Consider the following 27,762-nt stretch of genomic DNA (forward strand, 5'->3'; position numbering starts at 1 on the left):
AATAGCCAGCAAAGCTACTTAGGATTCTGTTGAAAATGCTGGGAGAGAAAAAGCAATTAATCGTGAAAAGAGACCTTTACACAGACCCTACATTTCCAGCCAGTGATACCTCTATATTTTTTGATTACTGTACCCCGCTTGCCCAATTCAGAGGCGAGATATCTTGGTTGAGACCTAAGGTGAGTTTTAAGGTATAAAAGACTGTGCTTTTTAGCAGAACTGAACTTTAAGGTAGTGAATGGTAGTTATCATGGAATGACTGCTTCTGGGTGTTTTTATTGTTTAGAAATACAGAAGTAATAAACCAAATATATGTCAGTGTTAATATGTTGCAGTTTTTAAGTCTGGGTGCTTATTTGTAGGTTTGATTTAAATCCTGTTGCAGAACTGAATTTTGTGGCACTAGTAGAAATTCAGATATTTGATCATGTTTCATGATGCAAATAATGTGCATACGAAGTTAAAGAACAGCATTGTGTCATTCCCAGTTTTTTTATATATTGCATAACTGTCTTGAAACCAAATAACTGGATTTTAGAGTTTTTCAGGATGATACTGCTTTTTTTTCCATTGTTGATTTCTTTGCTAACAAGGAAGAAAACTTTTTTTAAGGTTATGACTTGTCATATGACTTACTGCTTTTAAACTAACAGCTGGGTTTCAGAGCAGGCTGTATGAGAACTAAAAAGTTTAGAATGCGTTTCTGCAGTACATTAATTTAAAATAAAGTATTTATGATACTGCCTTTGCGTGGAGAGGGGAAAAAGAAAAGGCTATAAAAATGTAATGGAAAAAAAATATGTTTTCTTTGGTGGTATTGTTTTTCTCCCCTGCATCTGGGGATGGTTATAGAACAGTGATAGAGCTGTTGGTTATCAGATAGAATTGGCAAACAAATGACTTCACGAAGCCCAGTGTGCAACTTCCTGCTTTTGTACCTTACACTTTGATTACTACTGATCAGGTAGTTTCAATCTCTTGCAGTGTTTACAGGTGAGAGGAGAACCATTTTAAAAACTTACTTACAGATCCAATTAAGTGTTCAGGACTTTGCATTTGAAACTACCGCTTTTGCTACTAAGTAATCTATTTTCATTTGCCCCAGGAAAGGTTTTTCTCTTATGCTAACTTTGAGATTTTTTTGTAACTTGGGATGTGCAGTTCAATGTGAATGGCGTTAGTTCTATCACAGTTGATCATATGTCTAGTAAGGAGCAGACGAATTATGTTCTTTCACTTATTGGTGCCTCTGGTAAGGTTGCACCTGATGGTGACATTTGTGTACTAAAACTCATGTGGGAACTAGACTTACCTCACATAAAGTAACTGTAAAATAGCCACAAGGCAGAAATTAGTTATTGCTTGCTTAGGCTGTGTCTGAAAAGGAAATGTTCTAGAGGTAAAAATTCCCTTATTTTGTGAGAGGTCTCTGCAGCCCTCCCATTCCCTGAAACACAGACTTCCTTAGCATGGTATGCAGGATTTGGCTTTAACTCCCCTTCTTTTAATTTTAGGAAATCTGTTCTACTCCTCGGTTATTTTCAAACAATCTGCAGGATGTGCAAGTGAAACAAGGAATTTTGGGAGACTGTTGGTTCCTGTGTGCCTGTGTAGCTTTGCAGAAGAGCAAATACCTACTGAATAAGGTATAGAGAAGTTTCTTGTTTCATATTTCAGAAGTTGTTTTCACCTAATTTACATTTGTATATTGTTTTTGAATTCCAGGCCTCAAAACTGAATATCAGTTGTGTTATGCTTATTTTTACTGGTTTTGTTGTAATTTTTTTTCCCTGTGATAATTACAAACTGTTAATGTTCAGCATATTTCAAACTGATTTGTTTGGGTGTTTTTTTTTTTTTTTAAAGTAATTTATTTCTCTTGATTTTGGCTTTTGCCATTTAGGTAATCCCTCCAGGTCAGCCCAGCTGGACAGATGAGTCATACCAAGGCTGTTTCACGTGTCGAGTCTGGCAGTTTGGACACTGGGTGGAAGTGACCATCGACGATCGTTTGCCTTGCCTTGGTGGTAAACTCTGCTTTTCCCAGTGTCAGACGGAGGATTTGTTTTGGCTTCCACTATTAGAAAAAGCTTACGCAAAGTAGGTGAACGCTGTTATTGAGGGGAGATAAAGGGAGGCACAATACTTGTATACTTTCTGCTTATTTATTTTGTGTGACTACTTTTGGCATAGATCTGTGTATTATTCAATATAACATACAGTGGCTGCCAGCTTTCCTGTACTGGGTTGTGCAGAAGTTGCTCTTTATGCTGTAGATCTGTGTTTCTAGTTGCATATGAGGTAAGATAGTCTGAGGGAGAGAATTATGATGAAAAGGTAAGAGCTGCAATGAATTATCAGGATTCAAATTATGTTCATTAAGTCACTATCCATTGGTCATTTAATTTATTAAAGGCAAATAATTTACTAATGCAGCATTTGAGGGCAGCTGGGGGCTCAATGAAAAGCAGAAAGCATGCAAATATTTTCATGGAAAGCAGCATTACGTAAGTTTATGCTAGTTCAGGCTCTGGTTGTATGAGTTTCACTGCTCTTTTGCTTAATTTGATAGTTTATTATTTTGAGAAAAAAACACCATATTGTTAATGTGTTTGTAAATGCAATTATTTTATGTTTTATGACACATGCATCAAAATGCTGTCCAAAACCAATTTGGAGACAAAGTGCGCTGGTAAGATAGATATCAAATGTCCAAAAGAACTTGGACAAAAGATTGCCAGCAGAGGGCAGAAACCGACTTTAAGCATGAAGTAATTTATTCAACTGTAGCTATGTTGAGCAGAAATTGTGATGCAGCAGTGGCATGTTAAAGCTTCTCTGTAGGTTTGAAAGGTAATACTCTTTGTTTTCTGTAAAGATCTTCTTGTTCTATCTTGTCTATCATTCTATTATTGTCTTGACTTCTTTTGCTATCTTTTGCATCTGCTGCATCAGGTAGGGTAGTCTCTTGATTTACTTAAATTGTTCAGGGAAGTGCTGCTCTGGTTGCTTGTGCAGAGCGAGCAAGGAATAATTGAAGAAGAGGAAGAAATATTATGTATTTATACAGAATGCAGATAGCATATCACAAAAGATGATGTAGTGCATGGATAATAAGGTAAAAATGACTAGAACTAGACTAGAGCGGTTTCCATGTAGGATGGAATGAATTGTAATAAACTTCCCATCAAACGGTGGAATGTCTGGTGGCTTACATATTCTTTAGATGTTGTATTCTGTAAATAAAATAGTATGTGCTTTCTCTCGCCCACATGGGGATATGAGGTAGGGTACAGTCATGATTGTGATACAGGGTGGGGTTGAAAGTACCTAAGAACCATGTTTCTGTAGTTCTGCTGTTTGTAGAAACTTTTTCTTGAATTTTTTTTTTTTTTCAATAGAGTGCATGGGTCTTACGAACAATTGTGGGCAGGACAGGTGGCGGATGCTTTGGTTGATCTGACTGGAGGAATTGCTGAAAGATGGACCCTCAAAAGCCCTGGAAGAAACACGGAGAAAGAGAAGACTGGCATGGTTTTGGAGAAAGCAGTGTTTAGAAGATTAATGAATCTGAAGGAACAGTGTGTAATAAGCTGCTCAGTCCTCAATTCCAGGGAAGGTAAGAGTAAAGTTCTAGACATTTTTAAAGTAAACATCTCAATTTAACATGGTTTAGAGCACAAGACAGCCAGCAAATGCATAGTGCTGTTTCTAGTACCATATGGGTTTCATGGTGCGATTTTTGTATAAACTTGGATAAATAAAGATTTCAGGATGTTGTTGAGTTCAGGATGGAGGGTGCCTTTGAGGAGTGCTTTTTATATTAGATGCTAATATGGTCAGTTCTCATAAACAAATGCACACCCCTCACCCCGTGATAAGACACCTAAAAAACAACTTAAAAACCCCAATGAATTTTAGTACCAAGAATTTTAGATGTTTGAGATCAAGTAATGAGTTAAGAAGCTTTAAAATTTTCATTTATTTTATTTCTGTATAGTCAGAACTAAAATGAACTGTTTGGGTTTTTTTATGCTGTTTTTATACCGATTTAAAACAATTTCCTTTTATCTCAAAATTGCCTTCTTTCACGGGATAGTTTAATGCCAGTCATTGAGAAATATGGAGCAGGTTCTTTTATTTACTTTCAAATGCTTCCCCCCCCTCTATTCAGGTGCAAGTGAACTAGGAGAATTTCATGCCTTTATTGTGATAGACACATTGAATCTGTCTGAACTGTCAGGCAAAGAAATCTTCCTACTTCGAATACGAAATCCTTGGGGGAGGCGATGCTGGAGAGGCCCTTGGTGTGAGGGGTAAGTAGGTTTATTTTCATTTGGAAGACGATTTGTGAAAGTTATAAAGCACAAAGCATATCTGTATTGCATAGGCAAATATTGCTAATAGGCTATATGGAGGAGAGAGACTTCAGTTTGCATGCAGTGCTTTAGAGAGTTCAGTAGTTCACACAACTCATTGGTTCTAAGGCTAGTCATATTGATCTATTCTGGGGATCTAAAACTTTTTAGTAACAATTTTTTTTTTCTTTATCAAAGCATGGTATCTTTCTGTAGAGATAAACTTAAGATGCTCTGATTTTTGTGTTGCTTTTTTGTTGTGCAGTTAATCTAAGTGTCTTTGCTTGTAAGATGTTTGTGACTTAAAAGTAGTCGCTCACCTTTACTTGGCTCTTCTTGTTTGATCTTGTCTCAGTTGCAGAAGGCAAGCGAAGAAGTATGTATACAACAAAATATAGCAGAAGGAAGGCTCCATGTCTTTTGCTTGTGGGCTCTTGTTTCTGTAGATTAATATGAGTAGGAGAAGCTGGAGTTGAGCAGATATAAAGTAGACATAAGGAAGAGATCTGTTTTAAAGGAAATGCAGAAATATGTGTAGCAGTTCATGTAGCAAAGTTAAAAGAATGAAAGGGTAGACCCTACTAGCTTATTCTGAAAAGTGTTAGCGTATTTAGGCTGTACCAAAAGAACAAGCAATTCTTGACCCAAGGAGCAAGCTTCCAGCATTAAAATATGGTAACAATATGATCATGTTAATAAACATTTTGGAGAAATTTTTTTTTTTTTTTCCCTGAATTAAAAAGATGGCTTAATCACACTGAGACTTAAGTTGATGATTGCTTTTGGTGGAGTTTTGGTTATACGGTTGGTCTATTATAGTTTCTTTGCCAAGCAGTAAGTTGCCATGTAGTTGCAAGAGGATAGCATTTCATTGACGAGTGGCCTTAGAGCCTTGTTTTATTCAAGTGCAAAAATATTCTTTGTTGTTAGTGAAACAATCAAAGATGTTGAAAGTACTAGCTTTTAATGGGCCCTAAATAATGAGGTGTTTGAATTCTTGGTTTATCATGACTTAGCCAGCAGATTCATGGGGATAACCAGCTGCTTCATACAGACAATGATTTTTGATGTTCACTGTACAGCATTAAAATTCTTTCAGAACAGTTGCTGTGCAGCTTGTTTTGCTTTTTTGTTCCTATTTTTAACAACTGTTAAAATCTTTATTTTGCTTTCATGCTTTGGACTGTATTGTCTATTCTGAGTAAAGTACCTATTTCACCTACAATATGCTGCCGTATCCAATCTGGTGTTAGGTTGTTTCTAAGTTTTCTGTGATATGTTGTGATCCATACTTTCTACTATTCCTCTCACTGATGAGCAATGTGTATACAGAAATATTCAATGCATGTATTTGACAATAAAATGAAGAAACCTCTTCTTAGTGTCCTGCTCCACAGGCTGTTTGGTAGAATGTTGTTACAGAACTTTATTGGTCAAAGAACTAAATGTTAACTCTTGTCTTGTGTGCAGTGGTGAAGGATGGAGCCAGCTAGATCCAGTAGTTGCCTCAGAACTGCTCTCGCAGATCCAAGAGGGAGAGTTCTGGGTTGATGAAGAGGAATTTTTCAGAGAATTTGATGAGATTACCATGGGCTTTCCAGTCAACGAGGAAGGACAACTTCAGAGCCTCTATACAGGTGTGTTACGAGAAAACATCTTTCTCATACATGGGAAAGACTGATTTGAATTGCAAATCAATACTACTAGACCACAATTTCTCTTTCTCAGTCTTTCCCTCTTCTTTAAATCCATATGCCTTTTTTGTCTCTGCTGGGAAAAATAGAGGGACAAGAGGAAATTGAAGATCTTTAGAGGAGTCTGATATTTCTCTGAGATCTAGTTCCTTGCTAGTTTGATGAGAGACTAGTGTTCTCTATCTAGAAGGTTGTTGTTCTGGCCAGCCTTGTGATACTTTTTTGTGATAGGAGATAAACTTCAGATTTCTAGAAGCAGTTTCTTGCTGTAAAAGTCATGTCATAGGTCTGCCATTACTAGCTGTGACATTCATTCTCAGCCTTTCAAAATGTTGGTCATGAATATCTGCTTGGAGAAAATGTCAGGCCTACAATGCTGTGTTTTCTTGGGCTGGGGGATCTCTGCCATATATCTGTATAAAATTAAGTAGACTCTGGTGTCTGAAATCTGCATCGTGTTTTTTCTTATTTTATTAGAGAAAGTGCTGTATCACTCGCAGAATCTATTTGGATCCTGGGTGAAAGGCCAGTCTGCAGGTGGCTGCCGTAACAACAGCAGCTTCCCTACGAACCCTAAGTTCTGGCTGAGAGTCTGTGAAAAAAGTGAGGTGTGCATTGCTCTGCTGCAGAAACATAGGAAATACAGTGCTGACTGGGCTGGAAGAATTAAAAATCTGACTCACTTAGCAGAGGAAAATCTATCTTTGACTGAAGGCATACAGGGGAAGAATTATCAGGCTGTGGGATTGCATGTCTGGAAGGTAATACAGGAGTGACGGTTTTCTTTTTGCAAATAGGAGTTTTAAAGCATTACTGAAACATCTGAGTAAAAGCATTCATTCATATGTGATATAATTTAACTGTTCACACATTTTACATCTCTGATTTAGGTTAGAATGATCCTGTTTATCTCACAATGCAGTTACTGTCTGTACAGACTATTAGGGGACTAGTACTTTCTTCTTATCATTGAGTGCCAAGTAGCAGAACTTCTGGCACGGTTCCACACTAGTACATGACATAGGCTGATTATTTGATGACTATTCCTAAATTTACTTCTCCTGAATATTAACTCTTTCTGCCCCTCTTTGATGTTCAGCTTATCTGCTGATACTCTTCTCCTTACTTGTTTCCTTTTGTAAATGTATGCACACTTAAAAATGTTTTAAATGATATTTGATCATTTTTAGTTTTATTAAAAACTCCTCATTTTTCCTAAAACACCACACATCATTATGCATCTATTCTAGGTGGAGAAGAAACGATTTAACCTTCCAAAGACCCTCTCTGCTCCTCCAGTTGTAGGTACCATCTGCCATTCCTATGATAGAGAAGTGCATGTATGCTGTGACCTTTCGCCTGGGTTTTATCTTGTTGTTCCCAGCACTTTTCTGAAAGATGCAGTAGGGAATTTCTTGCTTCGTGTATTTTCAACAGGAAGGATCTCTCTCAGGTAGGTTTAAACCGAAACAGAAAATTTCTTGTAGGCATTGACACAAACCAATATATGAAGTATAGCACTAACTGTAAACGTTCAAAATGTTTTTGAAGGGTTGTGCAGAATACCAAGTAACAGCATTGTTTTGTCTTGTTTTTGAATTCATGTAAGTAGTGTTATATCTCCCTGTTTTTTGCATGAAACTGCTACTACCTCTTGTTAAAATGTCAATCAGAATTAGATGAGTAGCATCTTGACTCTAAACCGCAGCCTAATGTTTTGAGAAAGTGCGTATTTTGTAAAAGAAGTGACTAGGTTTCTGCAGAATGTGTTCCTCCATATGTGGAAGTTCTTTCTTAATGTATGAAAAAATGAAGATAGACCACAGAAGTTAAAAGCAGCTGTTATTATGCAATCAGCAACAGAAAAGCAGAGCAGTATATTATCATGTATGCTGGGAAACACATCCTAACAGGTTGCCTGACATGTAACACTGTTATTAGTGAGCAGTACAGCTTCAAATGCAAATAGAATGCCAGCAGTGGACTAGGATGACATAACACTCGCAGCTTGTCTTTTCAGGACAGGTGTAGAAAATAGCACTGATATTTACGCTGTCATCTTTAGCTGAACGAAGAATTGTTTTTTGAATTAAAGCATTCAAAACTGACAATACAGCTGAACTTCTTACTTGTGAAGGCCTCAAGAAGTTTACCAGCATTACGGTAAAATTCTTGGAAGGATCACTGCATATTGTATTCTAGCTGATTTTTCCTCATAACTTGTAATGCAAAGTAGACTTTTTAATGGACTTGGAACAATCTTTTCTTTGTAAAAATGCTTGCTTATCCAACAGGAAATATCAGCAATGTCAGTCCAGTACCTTCTGATGGCTTTTAATTTTTTTAACCGTAGCTGACTACATAGCTATCTCAGCACTTAAAAGTCAATTATTCATGAGCAAGTCTGTGTTGGTGACCATAGCTTTGAAATAAGTACTTAAGAAGTCACGATGATGAGTAGTTGTGTGGAGTCAGGAAAGTTGTACATTCTTCCAATAAACCTGAAAAAATCTGAGGTTGTCTAACAGCTTGCGCCAGGTAAGCTATATACAGAATTAAAACACTGTTGGCAATGTGTTTAAAAGCTGTTCAAAGTTTATTATATTCTGGTACTACACTATCAACTCGTATGTCCTTGGAGAGAAGCTGGCAAATTATGCTACAAAGCCAGAACATGCGTTAATCAATTACTCTGCGGAATTTGGAAGCAAGATGGCATCAAGTTTTAGACCAAATAAAGGTCTGCAAAGCTATGAGGCTAATTTTGCTGTATGGGTGCAAGTTGTGTACTTACCAGCAATATGTTTGGTTTCTGAGCATATTTAATCTGCACAGCATGTTGCACTTTCAATGATGGGATAAAATTTCTGGTATTGCTGTTAAGTATAACATTTCCTCAGACTGAAACTGAGGTGCCAGCCTGGATACGTGTCTAGAGTGGACAGTCACAGAATAACATAACAGCTGTTCTTTGTTCTCAGCTGGAAAACTGGAAATAAGGGCAGATGATATGTTTCCAGTTATGTTGAAATACAATTTCAAATGCTGTACAACTGATAATGATACTAAATTGTTCATATGGCTGTGAAAAGTGGTGCTGGGCTAGGATCGAAATATGGGTTAACATTACCATTTTCAAGTCAGAGGAAACTACTGTTTTACCTCTAATTAAAGACATAGTGAATATAAAAAAGGTGGCAGTGTGTGCTTTGGACTTACTAAGGTGGTCATGTGTACTCTAGAAATTGCTGTCGGTTGTATTGCTTTCAGATAGGATGAAAAACACAAGAGTATCGAAGAAAAATGCGTAGGCTGTATTACTTCATGAATGTACAAAAATCTGTCTGGTTTTTAGTGCATGGTTTGTATGTGCTCTGTTGTTCTTGTGGAGTTCTGTGAATTACCCAAGGACTTAGAATTCTACAGTTCTCTTTTTCTTTGTGCTGAAGGTTTGGAGGAATTCTATTTATATAAGTTTATGTAATACTAGTTCATTTTTGTGAGCTGGTGTTCTAGATCTTGTGAAATCATACTGATTTTATACATTTAGTTTCTTTTCTCTCTTACGTTTGATAGTGAGCTAAAACCACCACCTGCAGATGCTGCCCTCTGTGAAGAACTCCCAGCAGGTGAATGGGAGACGGTGCAGCTGCATGGATGCTGGAAAAACGGGCAAAGTGCTGGAGGTAGCAGGAACTTCCCCTCTTTCCATATCAATCCCTGCTTTCCCCTCTCCATTCCTGCAGGACCAGGAAAAAGCAGTGTGAAAGTTACCCTCCGTCAGCACTGCCAAGATAGCAAGTGTCGTCCTATTGGTTTCCATATTTTCCAGGTAAGACTTTTTCAGGTCGGTTTGGTTGCTTGTTTGCCAAGTGTGAAGGTAAGCCTGTCAGGTAGTTCAGTGCTCCTTGCACTTGGCAAGGGACGTGCTGCTTCTAGGAGAAACAGGCTGGTCCTGTGAAGTAATGCCCATGAAAGATATGGAATAAGTACTGGTTATGTCATAACCAGTTAATTGGTTCCACCGAATCATTCCAATGTTCTGAATTTAGTTTTAGAAGTAATGAATTCTTTTGAGGGTTTGCAAAGAATTCTCAGGGTTTTAGTGACTGAGGACCAGACTTCTTTGTAATTCATCATGAAAACTTACTTAATCTCTAATAATGATTTATGTGTCCATTGACAAGTGATGTTGGATCTGCAAATGATTAGAATTCAAAAGGACTGATATGTTGAACAGATGATCTGAAACAAAACAAGATACGATTTAGTATGGACGCATACAGGTTCTACATGTATATGCCAGTGATCAACAGCATGAATGTAGGATGGGAAGCTTCTGGTTAGGTAGCTATTTTGCAGGGAAAGCTAGCTTTATTTTTGGATAACATGCTTCAAAATAGGTGTTGCTTAAGTGGGCAGTCTGGAGTTCAGCATCAGGAATGATCCTATAACTTCAGATATACAATATATGAAGTAAGATTTGAAAGAATGGTATTTTTCATGCCTATAGGAGACTGAGAAGTCTAATATGAATTTTCATACAGCAAATGCCACTAGAAAGAGGAAGACATAGTCTATTTACTATATCCATGAGGTGAAAAACAAGGGCATTAGGTTGCAGTGAAGAATGAGGCTGGACAACAGAAAAATCTTTTGAACTATGTGGGTAGTGGGTTGTATAAACTGCCTACAGACGTGGTAGGAATGATTTATCTGTACTTGATCCTGCCATCTGGGTTTTCTGGAAGCCTTGCCATCCCTCTCATATAGTGCTGTATAGAAGAACGAGTATTTGGAAGGGAATAGGTACTGAACGTACCATACTATGGTATACGAGGAATTTAATGTTGTGAGGCCTGAAACATAAGAAAATGGGCATGTTTTCATTCGTTTTGCAGGTGCCTAACGGCAGCTGGAAACCACATACTTCATCCTTTCTACACTTGGAGCCACTGGTTAGCTGTGTACCTCATTGCTATTCACAGGAAGTGAGCCAACTTTGCAGACTTCCTGCAGGAAGTTATGTAATTATACCTTCTACGTACTTACCCAATACAGAAGGCAATTTTACAGTGATCATAGCAACCAAAATAGACAGGTAAAAATATGTTACCTTCTATTTGCATTTCTAGTATTTTTAGTGCATGCATTACAGGATGTTTGGAAACAGTAACTGTAGTAATATGTTTTCACTTTTGATAGAATGTTTTTTTTTTTTTTTTTTTAAGTCTTTGGATTGCTGTTACGTTTGCAAGCTCTGCTTATCACTGACTATCTTGAAAGAATGACTGAAAAAAAGTATTTGTTAATCTCCTTGCGTCAGTTGCTGAGTGACAGGTGTCTAACGCTGGAGAAGATGGCACTAAAGCAATTAATTATTAGCTATATCCAGATATTAGGATTTATGCTGAAATCTTACTAAGCTTTTGATAAACAGGGTTGTTTTTTGAGAAGGTACTGTCTGTTGCAAGCCTTATTTCAGGTAGTTCCTCCAGATGAGACCTGCGGTCTGAATCAGAATTTGTAGGTTCCATAAGATTGCATTAAGGGTCTGTAAAATTGCATCAGGATTCCATAAGGGAAAGCCTAGCATAAGTCTTCCCTTTTTGAAGTGGGATATATGATTGATGTTTACAAGATATTCCAGTGCTTCATGCAGAAATAAATGTGGTTTGGGTTTTCAACAGGAAGCGTATTCACAGCCGGGAGACACTTGGACAAGTATTGCAAGAAGTAAGTGACACATTTTTAATTTCACCTGTTCTAGAGGTCTCGCAAAGGCATCATCAAGACTTATGTATTAACTAATACTGACAGTCATGTACTTACCTAGTGGGCTGGACATGAATGTTCTCATGTACTTGCTGCAAACTGATAATAGTAAAGCAGTTAATCTTTTTTTGTTTGTTTTGTTTCTCAGCTAGAAAAGTAGTATTTGTTAGCAGCTAACAAAATTTGTCTTGTCACACCACTCGGATACATGGAAGTTTCTGTATGACTATTTTATAAAGTCGTTATTTACTCTCAAGTTATTCCCCAGTACCTAGCTCTGCTGTAATGTCTGAGAAATTGGACTATTAATGATGAGTAGGTGATTATACTTGACTTTTACGTTTGCTTTCAAGAGTGTAAACGCTCCTTGTGCATTTGGATATATTTTGATGTATTCCTTCTTGGTGTCATCATAGATCTGTTGACTTTAATTGTATATTGTATCCTTCCTCCATCTCAGTGGTTTTGATATTAATTTGGGATCCTATGTATTGTGATTTAGAAATTTTAATGATATTGTAATGTTGTAAAGACATAAGAAAACACAGCAAAAAGAGAAGAAAAGCAAGATGGTAACCCTAAGATTACCTTTCATCACGCTAGAGTTTAGCTTTTCACTTGTTTCTGTTGTAGTTTAACCCCAGCCGGCAACTAAGAGAATGCAGCTGCTTGCTTGCTCCCTCCAGTTTGGATAGGGGAGAGAATCAGAAGAATAAAAGTGGATAAAAAACTCATGGGTTGAGATAAAGACAGTTTAATAAGTAAAGTAAAAGCTGTGCAGGCAAGCAAAGCAAAACAGGAATTAATTCACTGCTTCCCATCAGCAGGCAGGTGTTCAGCCAGGAAAGCGGGGCTCCAGCATGTGTAACGGTTAGTTAGGAAGATGAATGCCATCATTCCGAATGTGCCCCCCTTCCTGTCTTCTTCCCCAGCTTTATGTATTGAGCATGACACCATATGGCATGGAATATTCCTTTGGTCAGTTGGGGTCAGCTGTCCTGGCTGTGTCTCCTCCCAGCTTTTTGTGTGCTCCCAGCCTACTCACTGGCAGGGTGGTGTGAGGAGCGGAAAAGGCCTTGACTGCTGAGGAACAACCAAAAATGTTAGTGTGCTACCAACACTATTGTTATCCCAAATACGAAACATAGCACTACACCAGCTGCTATCAAGAAAGTCAACCCCATCCCAGCCAAAACCATGACAGTTTCCTTACAGCCAGCCCATATAGCATCCTACCATTGGTGTGTGAGTCATTCTGACCAGGTTAATGCCACCTATTTAATATTTTGGTATTGTGCTTTGCTTGATTAGATATGCATATAATATTGAAGGGTTGGAAGTGAATGCTGAGTACCTAATACTTACGGTATTTTTACTGTGTGGAGAGGAGAATTTTGAATGTATTATTTTAACAACTGTTTAAAGATACCTGATTTGGTTGGTGGATCAAAGCACGCCCTTGATGATACTTTGTTTCTTAGGTGAGAACAAGACCATCTAGACACTTGACTTTTCCCCTTTGACGTTATGATAAAAACAAAACAAAAATCTCAGGAAAAGCTCTTCACTCAAGATTAGAACTGGTTTACTTAACTTTCTTAATCTAGGTCGTGTTGACCAATGATTACATTTTTGTCATTAAAACCACACAAAATATATGGATTTTCTGTGCTTCCCAAAAATGGGCAAAGGCCTGTATGTACTTTCTTCATGGTGCTTGTTATTTTAATATTTAGGAGTTGAAGTATGTAATGAAATCATTTATTACTGTTGTTTGGGGGGAAAAAAACATTGCAAGGCCATTATTCCAGAATGAATATATTATTCGATGAAAACAGTTGGACTTGGGCAAAGGGTGCTCCCTGACATCAAGGGAACAAACAGTTTAGATTCTTCAGGACTTGAAAACTTGAAGAATTTTGAAATAGCAGTTACAGTTTTCTTTTCAGTGGCGGAAACTAATGTCTGAATCTAATCTTCAACAGCATAGGCTTTTCTAAAGACTAGACTTTAAATCATTCAGGGGTTTAACCTGTGAAGGATCTAGGCCATCTGCCTTACTGAGAAGTTGGGCTATTGATTTCTAAGGGGTGCATCACAGCAGAGCTGGATGTTGGTGTAATTTTCTAGAAGTTTGTCTATGTGTTTTCTAATTACTGAAGTGATGGGATTTATGAGTTTTAGGTTTTTTAAGATGTTTCACAGGAAAAGCTTGCATTTTGTCCTTAACTTCTAAGTCTTAATTTTCTCTGTTTTACTTTAATTTCTTATGAATTTCTTTTCTTTCTTGACAAAAAGTTAACTCATGAAATAGCTTATTTTTCTGTGTTGTTCATTTTCTTACAGATGTCATTTACAACTGTGGTGAAAATGTAATCTAGAATTCTCACACTGTCATTTTGAGAAACATTGGAAAGCCAAGAAATGCCTCACCTCTTGCTGTTTTCAGTTTTAAATGGAATAACAAGAAGATACTCTCAGCCCAGCTGTTTTTCACTGGTACCAACTGTCAGGCCTACGACTTCTTTGTGAAAATACTTCCTTAATCATGTACACTCTGAATATTTATTCTTCCCATGTTTTTTAGAACCAGCGTTGTACAGCGAATCATAATGTACCATAGTTCTTCAAAAATACAGGTGAAGAACATGTGCGTGTTTTAACCCAAGCTACCTTTTTGGAAGAAAACCAGAAAATGTATGTGCATCATGAAATAATATTTTTGGAAAAAAAAATAAAGATCAGGCTTACAGAATAACTTCAGGAGACCAAAGGAGTAAACATAGAAGAAAGAAACTGGAGTCTTTTTTCAGGTAGGACGTAACTCAAGAACCATCAAAATACACTGGAGCAGAGAAAATCCAAGCTTGTATCCTACACTGCCAGTCATGCTGCTGAGCACTTTACCACAGGCCCTTTGAACTGTGCAAAGGTGGGTTGAAAAGAAAGATATTTTTTTTGGTGAGCTTTTCTTTAATGAACACCACAAAGGAAAAAGATAAGACTTGAAAACTGTTTATGAACTGTCACATCAGACTGCTTTTGTAAATCTGTAAGAATGTGTTTTATGCAAGATCTGCCCTCACTGTAAGAAATGTGAAGTTTGAGATTTTTCTTAATTTATGTTTGAAAGTATTTCTTATTCAAGGAGGATTTTTTAGATGTTATATTTTCCTCAATAAAAATGGAGTAACGTTGAAAGTTTAAAAATGTCTTTTATTAAAAAGGTGAAAACTGGCGGTGATATCAAGTCTGTGTTTGTTCTGCAATAGCAAACTACAGTGTGTTAGACACCTGGGGTTTCCATCAAATGGAAGGGAATAAATAATTGATAATATTTGAGAGGACAATCAAGTCTTCCATTAGTTTTATGTCTGAGAAATATGTAGTATTTTATTTCTGCTTTTAACTACATCCTACCATAATTTATGCTTGCTGCTGTTGAGCTTTGAAAATTGAAAGCATCTAGGATACTTGCAGCTGAATTTTAAGGGGTCAAAACTTTCCCTATCTGTTGTGGAATGATGAGATGACAAAAGAAAACACTGTGAGTAATACATTTCTACTGTGCCCTGCTTTAAAAAATGTTGGCATCTTTGTGTATTTTTTTAATTTCTTGAATGGCTGTTCCTTTTCCTTCAAGTAGGAAATTATGGGATGATATAATAGTGTTTCTACACAGAAGAAGGAAAGGTTCATAAAAGCACCTGGATTTGAGACTTGTGACAAAATATGAATCGGATACTAAGGAAGCAAAGTAAAAAGGTGTAAGGATTTCTAAAGAGACTATGATTATAAGAGGCTCCATTCTGCAATCATTTATGCGTGTGTAAAGTTTGTACTATAATATATAATGCTTTATGGGCGTGTGAAAGGAAAAGGAGTCAACACTAAGTGTGTATACTCTGTTACTTTCTGCAAAAGGATGCAAGAAAAGACCTCTGAACACAGAGAAGTGACAGTGTACTAAAGAATTTTTTTTTTTTCTTTTAATTCAGGCATCCTTGCTACATCAGAACAGTTGTGCCATTTTAAGAGTGTGATAGCTGAGTGCATATACAGGAAACTGCTTGATACAGATAATTTCTCTAAAATCCTACATCTAATTAATTGCTATTGTGAATGTGAGAATACTTTTTTTTTTTTTGTAACATTATTGTGTACTTGTATATGTCTAAAATGCAATTATATGAGTTTTGGCAAGTGCACTTAATTTAAAAAAGCTCAACTATATGAGGTCAGACCTCCTAAATAAAAAACACTATATTAATTTGCTGTACTGAGCTACCTACATTTGAATACAGTTAGGATAGTGATATGTGTTTTTAAAATATCTGCAGTTATTGACTGGTTTAAGTCCTTCTGCATTGTAGTATCTTGCAGACTAGCGTGGAATAGCACGGAGTTTGTATGGATGTGGCTGCAGTATTGCACCCAAAATGTACTCCAAATTGATTTCCTTTATTCCCTCAGGGAGCTGGAATGTGAATGCACGAAGGAGGTTGGTAAAGAAGATAAACAGTTCGACTCGTGCCATCTGTTCTCCCAAACATACACGGTGCCCTGCAGAAGAAAGGGGAAAAGGGTTATTTGTGTAAAGTTAAGTTCTGAAAAAGAACTGAAACAAAATTCGACTGGACAACAGGATGACCATGAGCCAGCAATGTGCCCTGGTGGCCAAGAGGGCCAATGGCATCCTGGGGTGCATCAAAAAGAGTGTGGCCAGCAGGTCGAGGGAGGTCATCCTCCCCCTCTACTCTGCCCTGGTGAGGCCGCATCTGGAGTACTGCGTCCAGTTCTGGGCTCCCCAGTTCAAGAAAGACAGGGATCTGCTAGAGAGGGTCCAGCAAAGTGCTACGAAGATGATTAGGGGATTAGAACATCTTTCATATGAGGAAAGGCTGAGGAACTTGGGTCTCTTTAGTCTAGAGAAAAGAAGAATGAGGGGGGATCTTATTAATGCTTTCAAATACTTAAAGGGAGGATGCCAGAGGGATGGGAGGAGTCTTTTTCAGTGGTGCCCATTGATAGGACGAGGGGTAATGGGCACAAGCTTGAACACAGGAAGTTCCATCTTAACATGAGGAGGAACTTCTTTACTTTGAGGGTAGTGGAGCACTGGAACAGGCTGCCCAGAGAGGTTGTGGAGTCTCCCACTCTGGAGACATTCAAAACCCGCCTGGACGCTGTCCTGTGCAACCTGTTGTAGGTGACCCTGCTCTGGCAGGGGGGTTGGACTAGATGATCTCTAGAGGTCCTTTCCAACCCTGGCTATTCTGTGATTCTGCGAGTTCCATAAATTCTGTTAATGTTAGACAGTTATTTCCTATTTCCTTCTGTAAGGACGGAAGATGCCTTTGGAGGTGGGAGGAAACATTTAACTGAGAAACTGTACATCTCTAATTACATCAACTTGGGTTTTTTTTTTGTGTTCTGTGGGGTTTGGGTTTTTTGTTTGTTTGTTTTGGGGGTTGTTTTGTTTTTTTGTTTCTTTTTTTTTTTTTCCCCTTGGAGCTTGTATGAGATTCACACTTTCTATTTTTGCTTTTTGTTCTGTGAGAACCACGAATTGCTGCTCAGTTAAGCCAGAGTTTAAAAGGCTTCATATACTTCAGAGTCGTATCTTTGGTTGTTGAGGAGAGAGGACTGGAGCATTGTCATATGCAATTCTGAAGCTAAGTAGAAGGATGTAATCAAGCTTTCTTAAACAGAAATTAAGAAGGGCTATATTGGGTACTTGTAGCCCACTATCCCTAACACTGTCCAGGAGCAGATATGTAAGCTAAGGGAATGAAACTGCATGTGCAGTGATGTATAGAGTCAGTGACTCATGGCATATTGTTTTCACAGTATATTTCAGGATATCTATATATTCCAGACTAAAAAAAAAAAAATACATATTCAGGATGTGTAAATACTCAAATAATAAAAACAGAAAACAACCAAAGCCAATAAAAAAGAAAACTGCCTATGTCTGGGTTGAAATGGTAATCTAAATTAGTTGTCTTGATTCATGTAAACTAGTGGACATTTGGTGAGTAAAGGAGGTAAGATGCTAAGTACCTGTTTTGGAAATACAATTTTGGGATTTATGGGCAATTTGGGCAAATGGTTTTAAAATCTGGATTTACTGTCTTTAATCTGCTTTATGTGTTATTTAGCATACTGTTTGCTTTTTATCTACAGCAAATATATGGTAGTATAATCTGTCACAGTAACATAGAAAAGCCTCAGTGTTTTTATTGTTCACTTTTTATATTTTAATTTTCAGTAAGTAATGCCAGCTTCCTGTTCTGTGCTGCTTTTCCTAGTAGTATGTTTGTTGAAGAAACTTGTCTAGAGAAGCTCTCTGAGTAATGTTTTATACTGCTTTTTACTCTCTCTCCCATGTCTTTGAATCACTGCATCTTGCATTGTAAATTGGGTAAGTTTTACATCGTAATATGCTTTTGAAAAGTTAGATTTTTATTTTTTTTTTAACCTAATAATATTCTACTGTGAAGACTGGATTTTGTTAGTTTTCTGGAGATACAAGAGAACCTGGTGCTATACTGTTACTATAGGACTTGGGAGTTTGAGGTTTGGTTTCCTGCTTTACCACAGATAGTCTCTGTATATTTTGCCAAATCCATATTATTTTTGTCTTTGGGTTTCCTGTTTGTAAGGTGAAAATAAATTGATTTTCTGATTTGAGGGTGTTACCAAGGGGACTACAAGGGGTGTTACATTGGGGACTAAGGAGCTCAGATACTTTTATAGTAGGAACCGTCCATACACCAAGGAGATAACATTATGTCTCTTAGCTGTGCTCATCCTCTGTTTGAAGGTATGAAAAATATAAAATGCAAGAAAATATTTGTGGCTCTTACAGTAGAAACCTGACTTTAAATCTTTGTGTCAAAAGCATTTTTATAAAAGTATGTTTTTAAAATTTCGAAATTTAGAAATAGTGTTTTTAATCTTGCTGCAAGACACAGTGAACAGGAATATTCAAATGTCAGGGCATTACCTGCTGAGAAAGGTAAGAATGCCTCTTTGTTCACAAAATTGCCATCCAAATCAAGGAAATGATTTGGGTTGAACTTCCAAGGGGTCGCCCAGTGCTCAGAGTCGTACACAACAGAGTGCAGATTTGGCAATACAAGTGTGCCCTGAAAGAAGAAGCAGAGATTGTTTTCCATGTATGATTGATTCCTTTTTTGGACTTCCCTACTCTCTAATAGATAATATGCTATCCTCTGCCTGCAGCCCGGTGTTTGGATTCAACTCGGTCTTTTCCTGTGCACGTCCAGGCATAACAAACAGAAAATACAAGGGTTTGTTATAACGTGTTACGTTTGCCTTTGTCTAAATTATCTTCTGTCAGGACTATTGAAGTGTCTTCATGTCTAAGCTAGAGTGGAGCTTGGGTTGTTTTACTTACTTGCCAGACTAATCATAACACCTTCCTTTTTATTTTTTGTACACTTCACTGGATCTTTCAATTGCATCACATCAATTTTATGCTTAATATATTCGGGACATTTATATCATGCCAATATGGCTATTGGATCTCTCTCTGTACTGAGCTGCCATCATCTGAAGCGTGTGGTTTTTGTGTGTGTGTTTGTTTTGTCAGGGATGACTATAGGTTGCTCCAGGCTGCTCCCTTGTGTGTGAAAATTAGCTGGCTTGGCATTCACTAAACCTCATTTCTTCACCATTCCTTAAAACACATGTTCTGCTTTGATGCCCAGACATCATCCATATTTGACTAGTGAGAAGAAAGACTTCAGTTTTCCTTGTGTTTGCTACTTGTGCTGTTAGCCTTTTCCCAAGCTTTATTTTGCATCTGTTAATGTAGACTTTGCTGTGGTTCAGAGCATTCAGCTTTGTTTCGTGTCTGTGACGTGCTACCATGTGCTGCCTATTCAAAGGTAGGAACTGTAGAAGCTAATGTCATATAAATACTAAATATTAATAGCTCAAAGCTTTAAAAAAGATGGAGGTATACTCTGTACCTTTTTAATGTGAAAGCCCAGCAAAGTTGTATTCCTCACACATTGTCGAGGGACCCCAACAGAAGTCACGTTGCTGTACCGCAAAGCCTCATGAATCACAGCGTTTGTATATGGCAGTTTTTTTCTGTCTTCATAGCTGATGAGATGAGAGGGTTCCAGAACAGTCTCTATCTCTCTTTGAACCTTTTCTGCAGAGAAATGAACATATTTTTACTTCCCCTCCCCACCTTTTCCAGGAGGTTTCTGTATGACTATGGTCCAGGACTGGGGAAAAAAAAGTAATTATGTTGCCATGAAATGAGTTGGCATGTGGTTTGCCTGCTATGTTGGTTTTAGTTGATCAAGAAAGCGCATATCCCCACAGCACAAGATGACTTCTCATTTAAGACAAATCCCACCTGATGATGAGGATAGGACAGTTCTATGTTTCAAAAAAAGGATTAAAATTTGAAATTACAGGTGAAATTTCTGTTATGTTTATAAATACACATCAGACCAGGTACTTTTTTAAAGCTTTTCCACTTTGAAGGTTAGGAGGAGACCAGGTTGCATATGAAATGTCTTTAGGTTGTTATTCTGTCTTTGCCATCCCCTTCTAGATAAAACAGTGGCTACTAGTAATTTCTGCTAGTGTTGCTTCTTCCTGAACTGGGGGGAGAAAGCACACTTTTGTTTCATTTATTAATTTTTCATTTTCTAGATCTCAGTTGTTCATGTACCAACATTCATATTCATTGTTAAGGGTTATTTTGATGTATTGCAAGTGATTGAGCTAATAATTACACTTTAATAGAGTTCATTATGATGTAATGTTGAATGCAGTTCTCTGATAATGCTTTTGCTCACCTTGTATTTCTGGGTATTGTACCATATAGAGCAGTGCCCAGAGAAGGGTGGTACTTGTTGTTTCTGTCCCTCCCAGCAAAAGATCGACCACAGTCTGAACCATGTTGTCTTTATTAAAGGTAGAAGTAGGGTCATCTTTGGTCTGTAGGGTACATTAACGAGAAGACTATGAAGTGGATAATTTCAGACATTTCATCTGTCACATAGAAATTGTCATTGTTTGATAAAAGCAGTGAGCAGCCCACCAAAACAAAAACCTTCAGTGCTAAACAAACTCTGCATATAAGAATTCCATAGCAGTTACTTAAACAGCAAGTATTTGTAGTAGGCATTGAGGCCAAGGAGGGGATAATGTGATAAACAAATACTTACTTTTGTTATTTGAGCTAGGTAGAAGTCAATGAGATCTTGTGGTTCACCTGTGTTCCGTGTCTCATGAGTCTGGACCTCCTTCATAACTAAATTGTGCATGAAGTCATTGTATGCAAACACTTTCTGATGAGGTCCTGGGAAATGGTGCATAAACCATGGGAAAGCATCATACATCTGTGATTTTAAACAAAAAGGAAGAAACATGAGCTCTTTTAAACTGAGAACCCAATTCTGATTTCCTGATAACTCTGAAGTCACTGCAACATGTGGGCTCCTGATTAGTATGAGAGGCCATGGACATAAGTCAGAATATGGGAAATTCTGATTAGATGTAAGAAAATACTATTTATTTATTTTTTTGGTGGTGTTTTTTAAAATTGTTTTATTTTTACCAGGAGATAGATTAAATACTGGGAACAGATTTCTGAGAGAGTCTGTGGGAAATCTCCATTTTTGGAGACTTCAAGACTTGACCACACAAGTCCCTAAACAACCTGATCTAATTAGACCTGCTTTGAGCTGACACACAGATTAGCTGATTAGCTGACACACAGACATCTCTTCCAATGTAAATTATTCTACATTTTTAAGAGGGATTATGAGATCTTTACAATGCCCTCTAAGTGAATTGACATCGAGGAAAACTTGTTTGAGATTTGTTAATGAGCTGTTGGTAGTATGCAGCAGTCTAAATTTTTATGATCGTGTTGTCAATATTCAATAGCCACACTTTCTATCCTTCATAGATAGGTTGAAGACTGAAAAGTTGTAGAAGCTGACTTGAGCTCTCAGTCTCAGAAGGCTTTCCTCCAGAAGAAACTGGTATGTGTGTTTGTTGAGGGGAGAATAATTATTTGCATTTCTTTGCATTGTGTGTGTTTTGTGAAAGGACTTCAGCCTCTAGGACCGCCATCAGCTGACCAAATTGTCAGTGTCATGTAATAGTGGGTATGAGGTCACAGAGAGCAGGAGAATGATTATATTTCACTTTTTGGATGTATACCTAATTATGCAGTAGGGGCTTCTGAAAATGGGTGAATTGGAGTAATTGAGGGATGAATCTGGCTCCAGGCAGATTTTCTCAACCTTGATTTTTACTCCGATTTCTCTTTGAGGCGTCTGTGTATGAAAGTGTTGGAGAACCTGATGGTGTTATAGAATGCTAGTGTGCCAAAATCTGCACAATATAAGCAATAGCTTTCAAGAACTTAAAAAGATTCTTTTTGATGTGATACAATTGTCATCTCTATCTTATAGGAATCTCAGAATAACTCAGATCTTTGTGGTAATATGAATTACATGAGATGCAAGCTATCTACTCAAAAGAATAGGACTTTGAAGACTTAGTTCTTGTTAATTGGACTTTTGTATTCTCAAGACTAAATTAAAATTAAATTTTACAAGTTGCTTTCATTTTAAGATTTAAGAATCTTACATACACAGTACTCTGCAAATGATTACTCATTTGAAATACATTATATATTTTGGAAATCTGTGAAAACCAGTGATGATCTAGAATTTAAATTTTAGGACACGTGATTTACTGACATAAAGAAGGACTGTAAGGCAGTAATGACATATGCAAGGTATGTATTAATTTATTACTGCACAATGGCTTGCAGAACAATGGTATGGAAACATTTGGGAATAATCGTCACTGACTTTTAATTTGTTTGGTTTGATTTGTGAAATGCAAATGCACTTTAAGGAATAACAACAAGAAAATTAGACTCTTACCCTGCCCCAGATAGTAGCTTGAAAGTAGATCACAAAAGAAACAGCTTTAATAAGCTTGCTGAAAGATTCATCGTTGCTGGAGAAGCGATGACCAAAAACAACAGCACAAATTATATTTGCAATAGCATGGACAATGAAAGTGTGGGGGTCGAAAGGTTTGCCTGTGAATATAGGAGGTACCATGAATATTTCTGAATAGACTACAGTAAGAAAAATGAGGAATATTTTTTTTTAATGGTAAAAGTATTAGTAGTTCCAGACTACTTAAGTTTCACACAAGTAAACTCTAGTTTAATACAAATTAACTGTATGGATTGTAAGTGCAGGGAATCTTTATTTTCAATCTGCTTTTTATAAAATACAGTGATTATTGGTTTTGAGAAGACAAACATTAGGTTTCTTTTCCCCTTTTTGAATTGTGGTCTGGGTTGTGTGAAAACTCAAGCAATTGAACATATGCCTTCAAATCTGGAGTCAGATAATTGTTTGGCAATTAAAAACCAAAAGCAATGATCCCCCCCAAAAAAGAAAAAAAAAATTAAAGTTTTAATTTCTTAGTCATGTTGAAAATTATTTGTCTCCTTTTGTTTTTCAAGTACAGCTTAACAATTCAACTGTATGTTTTTTCCCCACAGACTCAAAAGGCAAAACTCACATAGTGAATTGGAAAACAGCTCCCATTTAAAAGGTTAAATCCAGAAAAAAATGAATTAATTACACATTTCAATGGCAAGGAGAAGCTTTGAATTATGCTACTATGGAAAATGGTAGATCACACAGAATCGTTATGGCTGGAAAAGGCCTTTAAGATCATCAAGTCTAACTGTTATCTAAACTCTACAGGGCCTAATTCTTAACCGTGTGCCGAGCACCATATCTAGATAGCATCTGACTTCAGTCCAATGCTTGTAGTCCTCCTTGGAAAGTGTAAATACAATTAATGAGTTTAAAATTGAGGAAGGATTGCATGGAAGGTAAAGATTTGAGCTGTACAGGTACCCCGAGTCGATGGTTTGTTGATCTTTTACATTTTAAAGATCTGTGAATGTGTTGCTCTCAGAAGAGAGATGGGCCATTTTGCTGTGTCTAGTGCAAGGAGAGTTGGAGGGAGACCTTGGGCGACTTCTTTGTGTTTTCACATCGGTATGGAACACGATGTGGGTGAGGGATTTGGCTGTTCAGAATATTTAGATTTAATTGCTTTATTTTGCCATCTTGCTAAAATTCTATTGGTTTCTATTTCATCCAAACCTTAAAAAGAAGTTTTGTTGGACAAGTGAATGATACATTCCTTGTGTTGGGGTTCTTTCTCTGCCAAATCCTAAAGGCCTGCTGTCCTAGAACAACTTGCAGCAGGTCACAAATTGTGTACTTTATGGAAAAGAACATAGGGTTTTCCTATACTCCTTGAATGTAAGAATTGTTACCAGCTGTCCCCATGAATGTGTTGATAATAAACATTTTTTTTACTATCCTTATTTCAAAAAACATTTTTATATTGCCTGCTGTGCAGACAAAACATTTTTTGCTAAGAATGCAATTAAGTAGCCAGTAGAAGTCCCACTAATATGAAAAATATCTATATTACTTGTAAAAATGTATTGTGAAACTTTTACTCCCCTAATCTACTATATTTCAGAAAAAGCTCTGTGTTATTCTTCTAGTGAATTTACCTTTTGTGATTGCAAAGATGTTCACAAGGTGACAGGCCTCTGTTTGAATTTGATGCTCCAAATTGTTCTTGCCGAGCGCCAGACTTCTTATAATTGTCATACCAAAGCGTCTCTGTTGCTTCCAGGTGTGCCCGCTCGTCAGAAAAATACCTGAAGACCACAGAAACATTTATTTCATTGCTGGGAAGGGAAATCCTTTCACTACAGGAGGCAAAATTCAATTCTAGATTAGGTTATGTTTCACCAACAAAGAAGAACTGTGGTTTCACATACTGACTTTTAGTCTCTAACTTAGGTTTTTACGATTCTCAGCTATATAGCTCCTTATAAATGTGACCCTGGAAACTGGGTGATAGTGGGTTTTGGTAAGGACAGAACAGCTTTGTCTATAGATGTCTTCTACATGAACAGTTTTCTGTTTTAGAAGTGATACAACTGAAGGGCAACTTCTCTAGGCAAATATTCCTTTGAATCTATTGGGAAGAAAAAATGTCAGTAGAAGTAAACTTTGTAAAAGGCGAAATTTTAGTTTTTTCCTTTTCTTGATATGCTAGCTATGCATGGAACCTTTTTGCTATGTAAGCCCAGTTATGTACTTGTATAGCAGTAACTCATGTATGTGTGTACATTGAGGAAAGCGTCTTTCTTCTTTACATCTTGTGCATATTTCAGTTTTGTGTAACACCTTGTACCTTTCTCGCCCATCATATCCCTGTAGAATGGGGTGAGAGGTCTTCCGGAAACTTCCTCTGAATGGGTGACAATGCCATCCTTTACTGCTTTGTACCCATTTAGTACAACCATAGGTGTCCGTCCCATCCACAATGTGTAGATATTTCCATAGATTTTGGATAACTGAAGAGTTAATAACAGTAAATTAATAAATATAAACCAGGGAATGTATACACTTAAATACTAATTTTAAGAGTTTTCTGTAGTTGTAACTAAACCTGTTTGCCAACACCAAATTGCATTACAGGATTCAGAAGAATTTAGCCTTCTGTTGTAAGGTGCTTTGGGAAGAGAAGATAATCCTACTTTATGGAATAGATACTAAGGACATCTCTCAGAAGACCAGCTCTGAAAAATTCACAGAAAGAGGAACAGAGGTCTTCTCTGTCAGGTCAGAATCAAAGAACAAATGCATACAGGCAAAATCTCAGAGCTTTTCTGTTTATTTTATTAATGAACCAAAATTATCATATTTTCTTACCTCTAATGTCTGAAGAAAGCAAAGAAATGTTTTTGTATTTTTTCCTATAGCTTCCATGTGATTTTTCTCGTTTCTCTCTATTGTCTTTCCTCAGATCATGCTTGTATTTTTCCTTAAAATAGTTTGAAGCAAGTTCCTTACTTTTAAAAATAGTTTTAATTGGTTTATAAAGGAATCATGCTGTGAACATAACAGCAATCATTTTTTCCTGCTTTGTTTTAGTAATAAACTGTTTCCTGCAGCCAATAAATATTTTTGCTGTACAACTAAGAAAAAGTCAGTTTAGAGTATATGTTTGGTCTTCCAATGGAGATCAGACCACTCGTGGCCTGGAGATGTTCCAGTGACATTGGTGTCAGGCAAAGGAAGTTCTACTAGAGGTGGTTTACAGGGCTAGATATCAACACAGAAACAGAGAATGAAACTGTCAATGGAAGATCATGCTATTGACAGTGCTTGTGATAATGTTACTGTATCCAAAAGAGGAGGAAAATAACAAGAAGTAAAGCAATTATGGCACTTATTACTCAAATATTTTTAATAATGCAGGGTCCTTGGATTCTTTGAAATTGGCTGATAATCAAGCTTGAGGTTTAAAAAAAAATAATTCCAAGTTTAGACTGTTCCTATGCAATGTACAATTTGAGTTAAAATAGATTCAGACTGATTTTCAACTGTAGAGATAAATAAATACCTTAGTGAGAGTTTCTCGACGAAGTTTGAAGTCCAGCAGCCACAAATTTCCGATGATGGGGAGGGGAACTGGTCCTGGAGGAAGCTGGGTACGCATCCATTGCAGCTTTAGGAATTGCAAAATCAGGAGACCTACTACTAGAGCTATAAAAAACTCAGCAGTCCCCAACATCTTATAAAAATTATAATTTCTAACTTTTGTTTTGGGTTTTGGTGTTGGTTTGGTCTTTTTTGCGTATGACTTCCTCTGAAAATTTGGAGTTGTGTAGATGAGTTTCCTTCGACTGAAGTCAAACTCTTTCTAAAGAATACATGTCTGCTTTAGCCATCTCCCTGACAATCTACAGTTTTGCCAAGCTGAATCCTTGGAAAACTGAAATATGTGATCCCTTGCAGTTAGCCAGGCCACGCCTACTTTTATGACCTGTAACTGTGATCTGTCTTTTTTCCACTTAGAATTTTTTTCCTTCTTAGTATTGATACTGTGTCTAAATGCTAATTACTAAGCAGTTATACAAGTCTTGCATAATGGTAACACGTCATGCAGTTTCCTGTAGTTAAACATTAAAATACCAAGGATGCATTACTTATTATCTTTCTGAAATACTACAATTATTATGTGGTTTCTTTTATAGAAGAAGAAAGATCTACACAATACCTGTCTGTTAGGATATGGTCTCTGAGATGAAAAAGAATTGAATTCACGTAACATAAAGCTAAATTAACATCTTAAAAAAAAAAGTGTAATTTAAGTATTAGGAGAGTATCTATTTTCCCCTTTCTTCATATTCGAGGTTAAGTTACGATATTATGCAGAACACAATTGAGAGATTATTTTTCTGTCCAGTGTTTTCACACCAGTATATGGTGTTTTCTAAATTTTATTATTTTTTTTGTTTAATGATAAGGATTAACATTTCCTGGTGCAAATTTTAGAGGTTAAAAAATGCCCAGGTTCTATTTTATCTGTAAAAAAGAATAAATAAACTAAAGAAAGAGGCAAAACTTTTAATCTTTATTGATTTGTGGATCCCATAAGCTTTCCAGGAAAGGTTTGTACCAATGTGTAGCAAACTAACTTAAAAAGAGGCTTACTTTTCTTACGTGTTATTTACTGACTTTGATGTAATGTATGGACTGGAATAGGTTGCTTTGAAAGTTTTGGGAATTTCCACCACTGGAAAGCAAACAGAAATGGCATAATTTTGGTGTTTTGGGACAAGATGATGGATTTAGGTAATCTCTTTGGACTCCCGTCAGGTAATTTTTTTAAATTATTCATTTGGGACAGGATTTCAGACCTTATCTCCCATTATATCTACTACTGTTAGGATGGCAAAATCTATTTTCTCTTAAAGCTGATCCTACTTGTTGCTTTTTCAGCCCCTGGGCAATGTAGAA

General features: G+C 36.9%; 2 protein-coding genes and 1 long non-coding RNA gene across 3 annotated transcripts; 2 read left to right on the forward strand and 1 right to left on the reverse strand.

Moving 5' to 3' along the window:
• Positions 1 to 15,058, forward strand: CAPN10 (calpain 10). The gene is given in 13 exon segments (XM_082487277.1): positions 1 to 179; positions 1,515 to 1,646; positions 1,904 to 2,100; positions 3,402 to 3,619; positions 4,175 to 4,316; positions 5,829 to 5,995; positions 6,530 to 6,813; positions 7,303 to 7,505; positions 9,629 to 9,884; positions 10,954 to 11,153; positions 11,743 to 11,788; positions 14,415 to 14,447; positions 14,451 to 15,058. Coding segments are annotated over 13 exon segments (2,157 nt in total). The 5' UTR covers positions 1 to 35; the 3' UTR covers positions 14,586 to 15,058.
• Positions 15,059 to 16,211: 1,153 nt separating this feature from the next.
• Positions 16,212 to 26,533, reverse strand: LOC309674775 (cytochrome P450 2J2-like; the record flags this gene model as incomplete). The annotated part of the gene is made up of 9 exons (XM_082486923.1): positions 16,212 to 16,390; positions 18,837 to 18,978; positions 19,828 to 20,015; positions 20,674 to 20,815; positions 21,046 to 21,219; positions 22,783 to 22,943; positions 24,456 to 24,605; positions 25,148 to 25,310; positions 26,363 to 26,533. 9 exons carry the CDS (start codon positions 26,531 to 26,533, stop codon positions 16,212 to 16,214), a joined length of 1,470 nt encoding a protein of 489 aa, XP_082343049.1.
• Positions 19,078 to 22,588, forward strand: LOC309674776. The gene is made up of 3 exons (XR_014269424.1): positions 19,078 to 19,143; positions 21,796 to 21,867; positions 22,576 to 22,588. It is a non-coding gene; the product is annotated as an uncharacterized lncRNA (long non-coding RNA).
• Positions 26,534 to 27,762: the final 1,229 nt, after the last annotated feature.

Source organism: Vanellus vanellus (genome assembly GCF_965231255.1).
Source record: "Vanellus vanellus genome assembly, chromosome: 8".
In the NCBI taxonomy this organism is placed as follows: Eukaryota; Metazoa; Chordata; class Aves; order Charadriiformes; family Charadriidae; genus Vanellus; species Vanellus vanellus.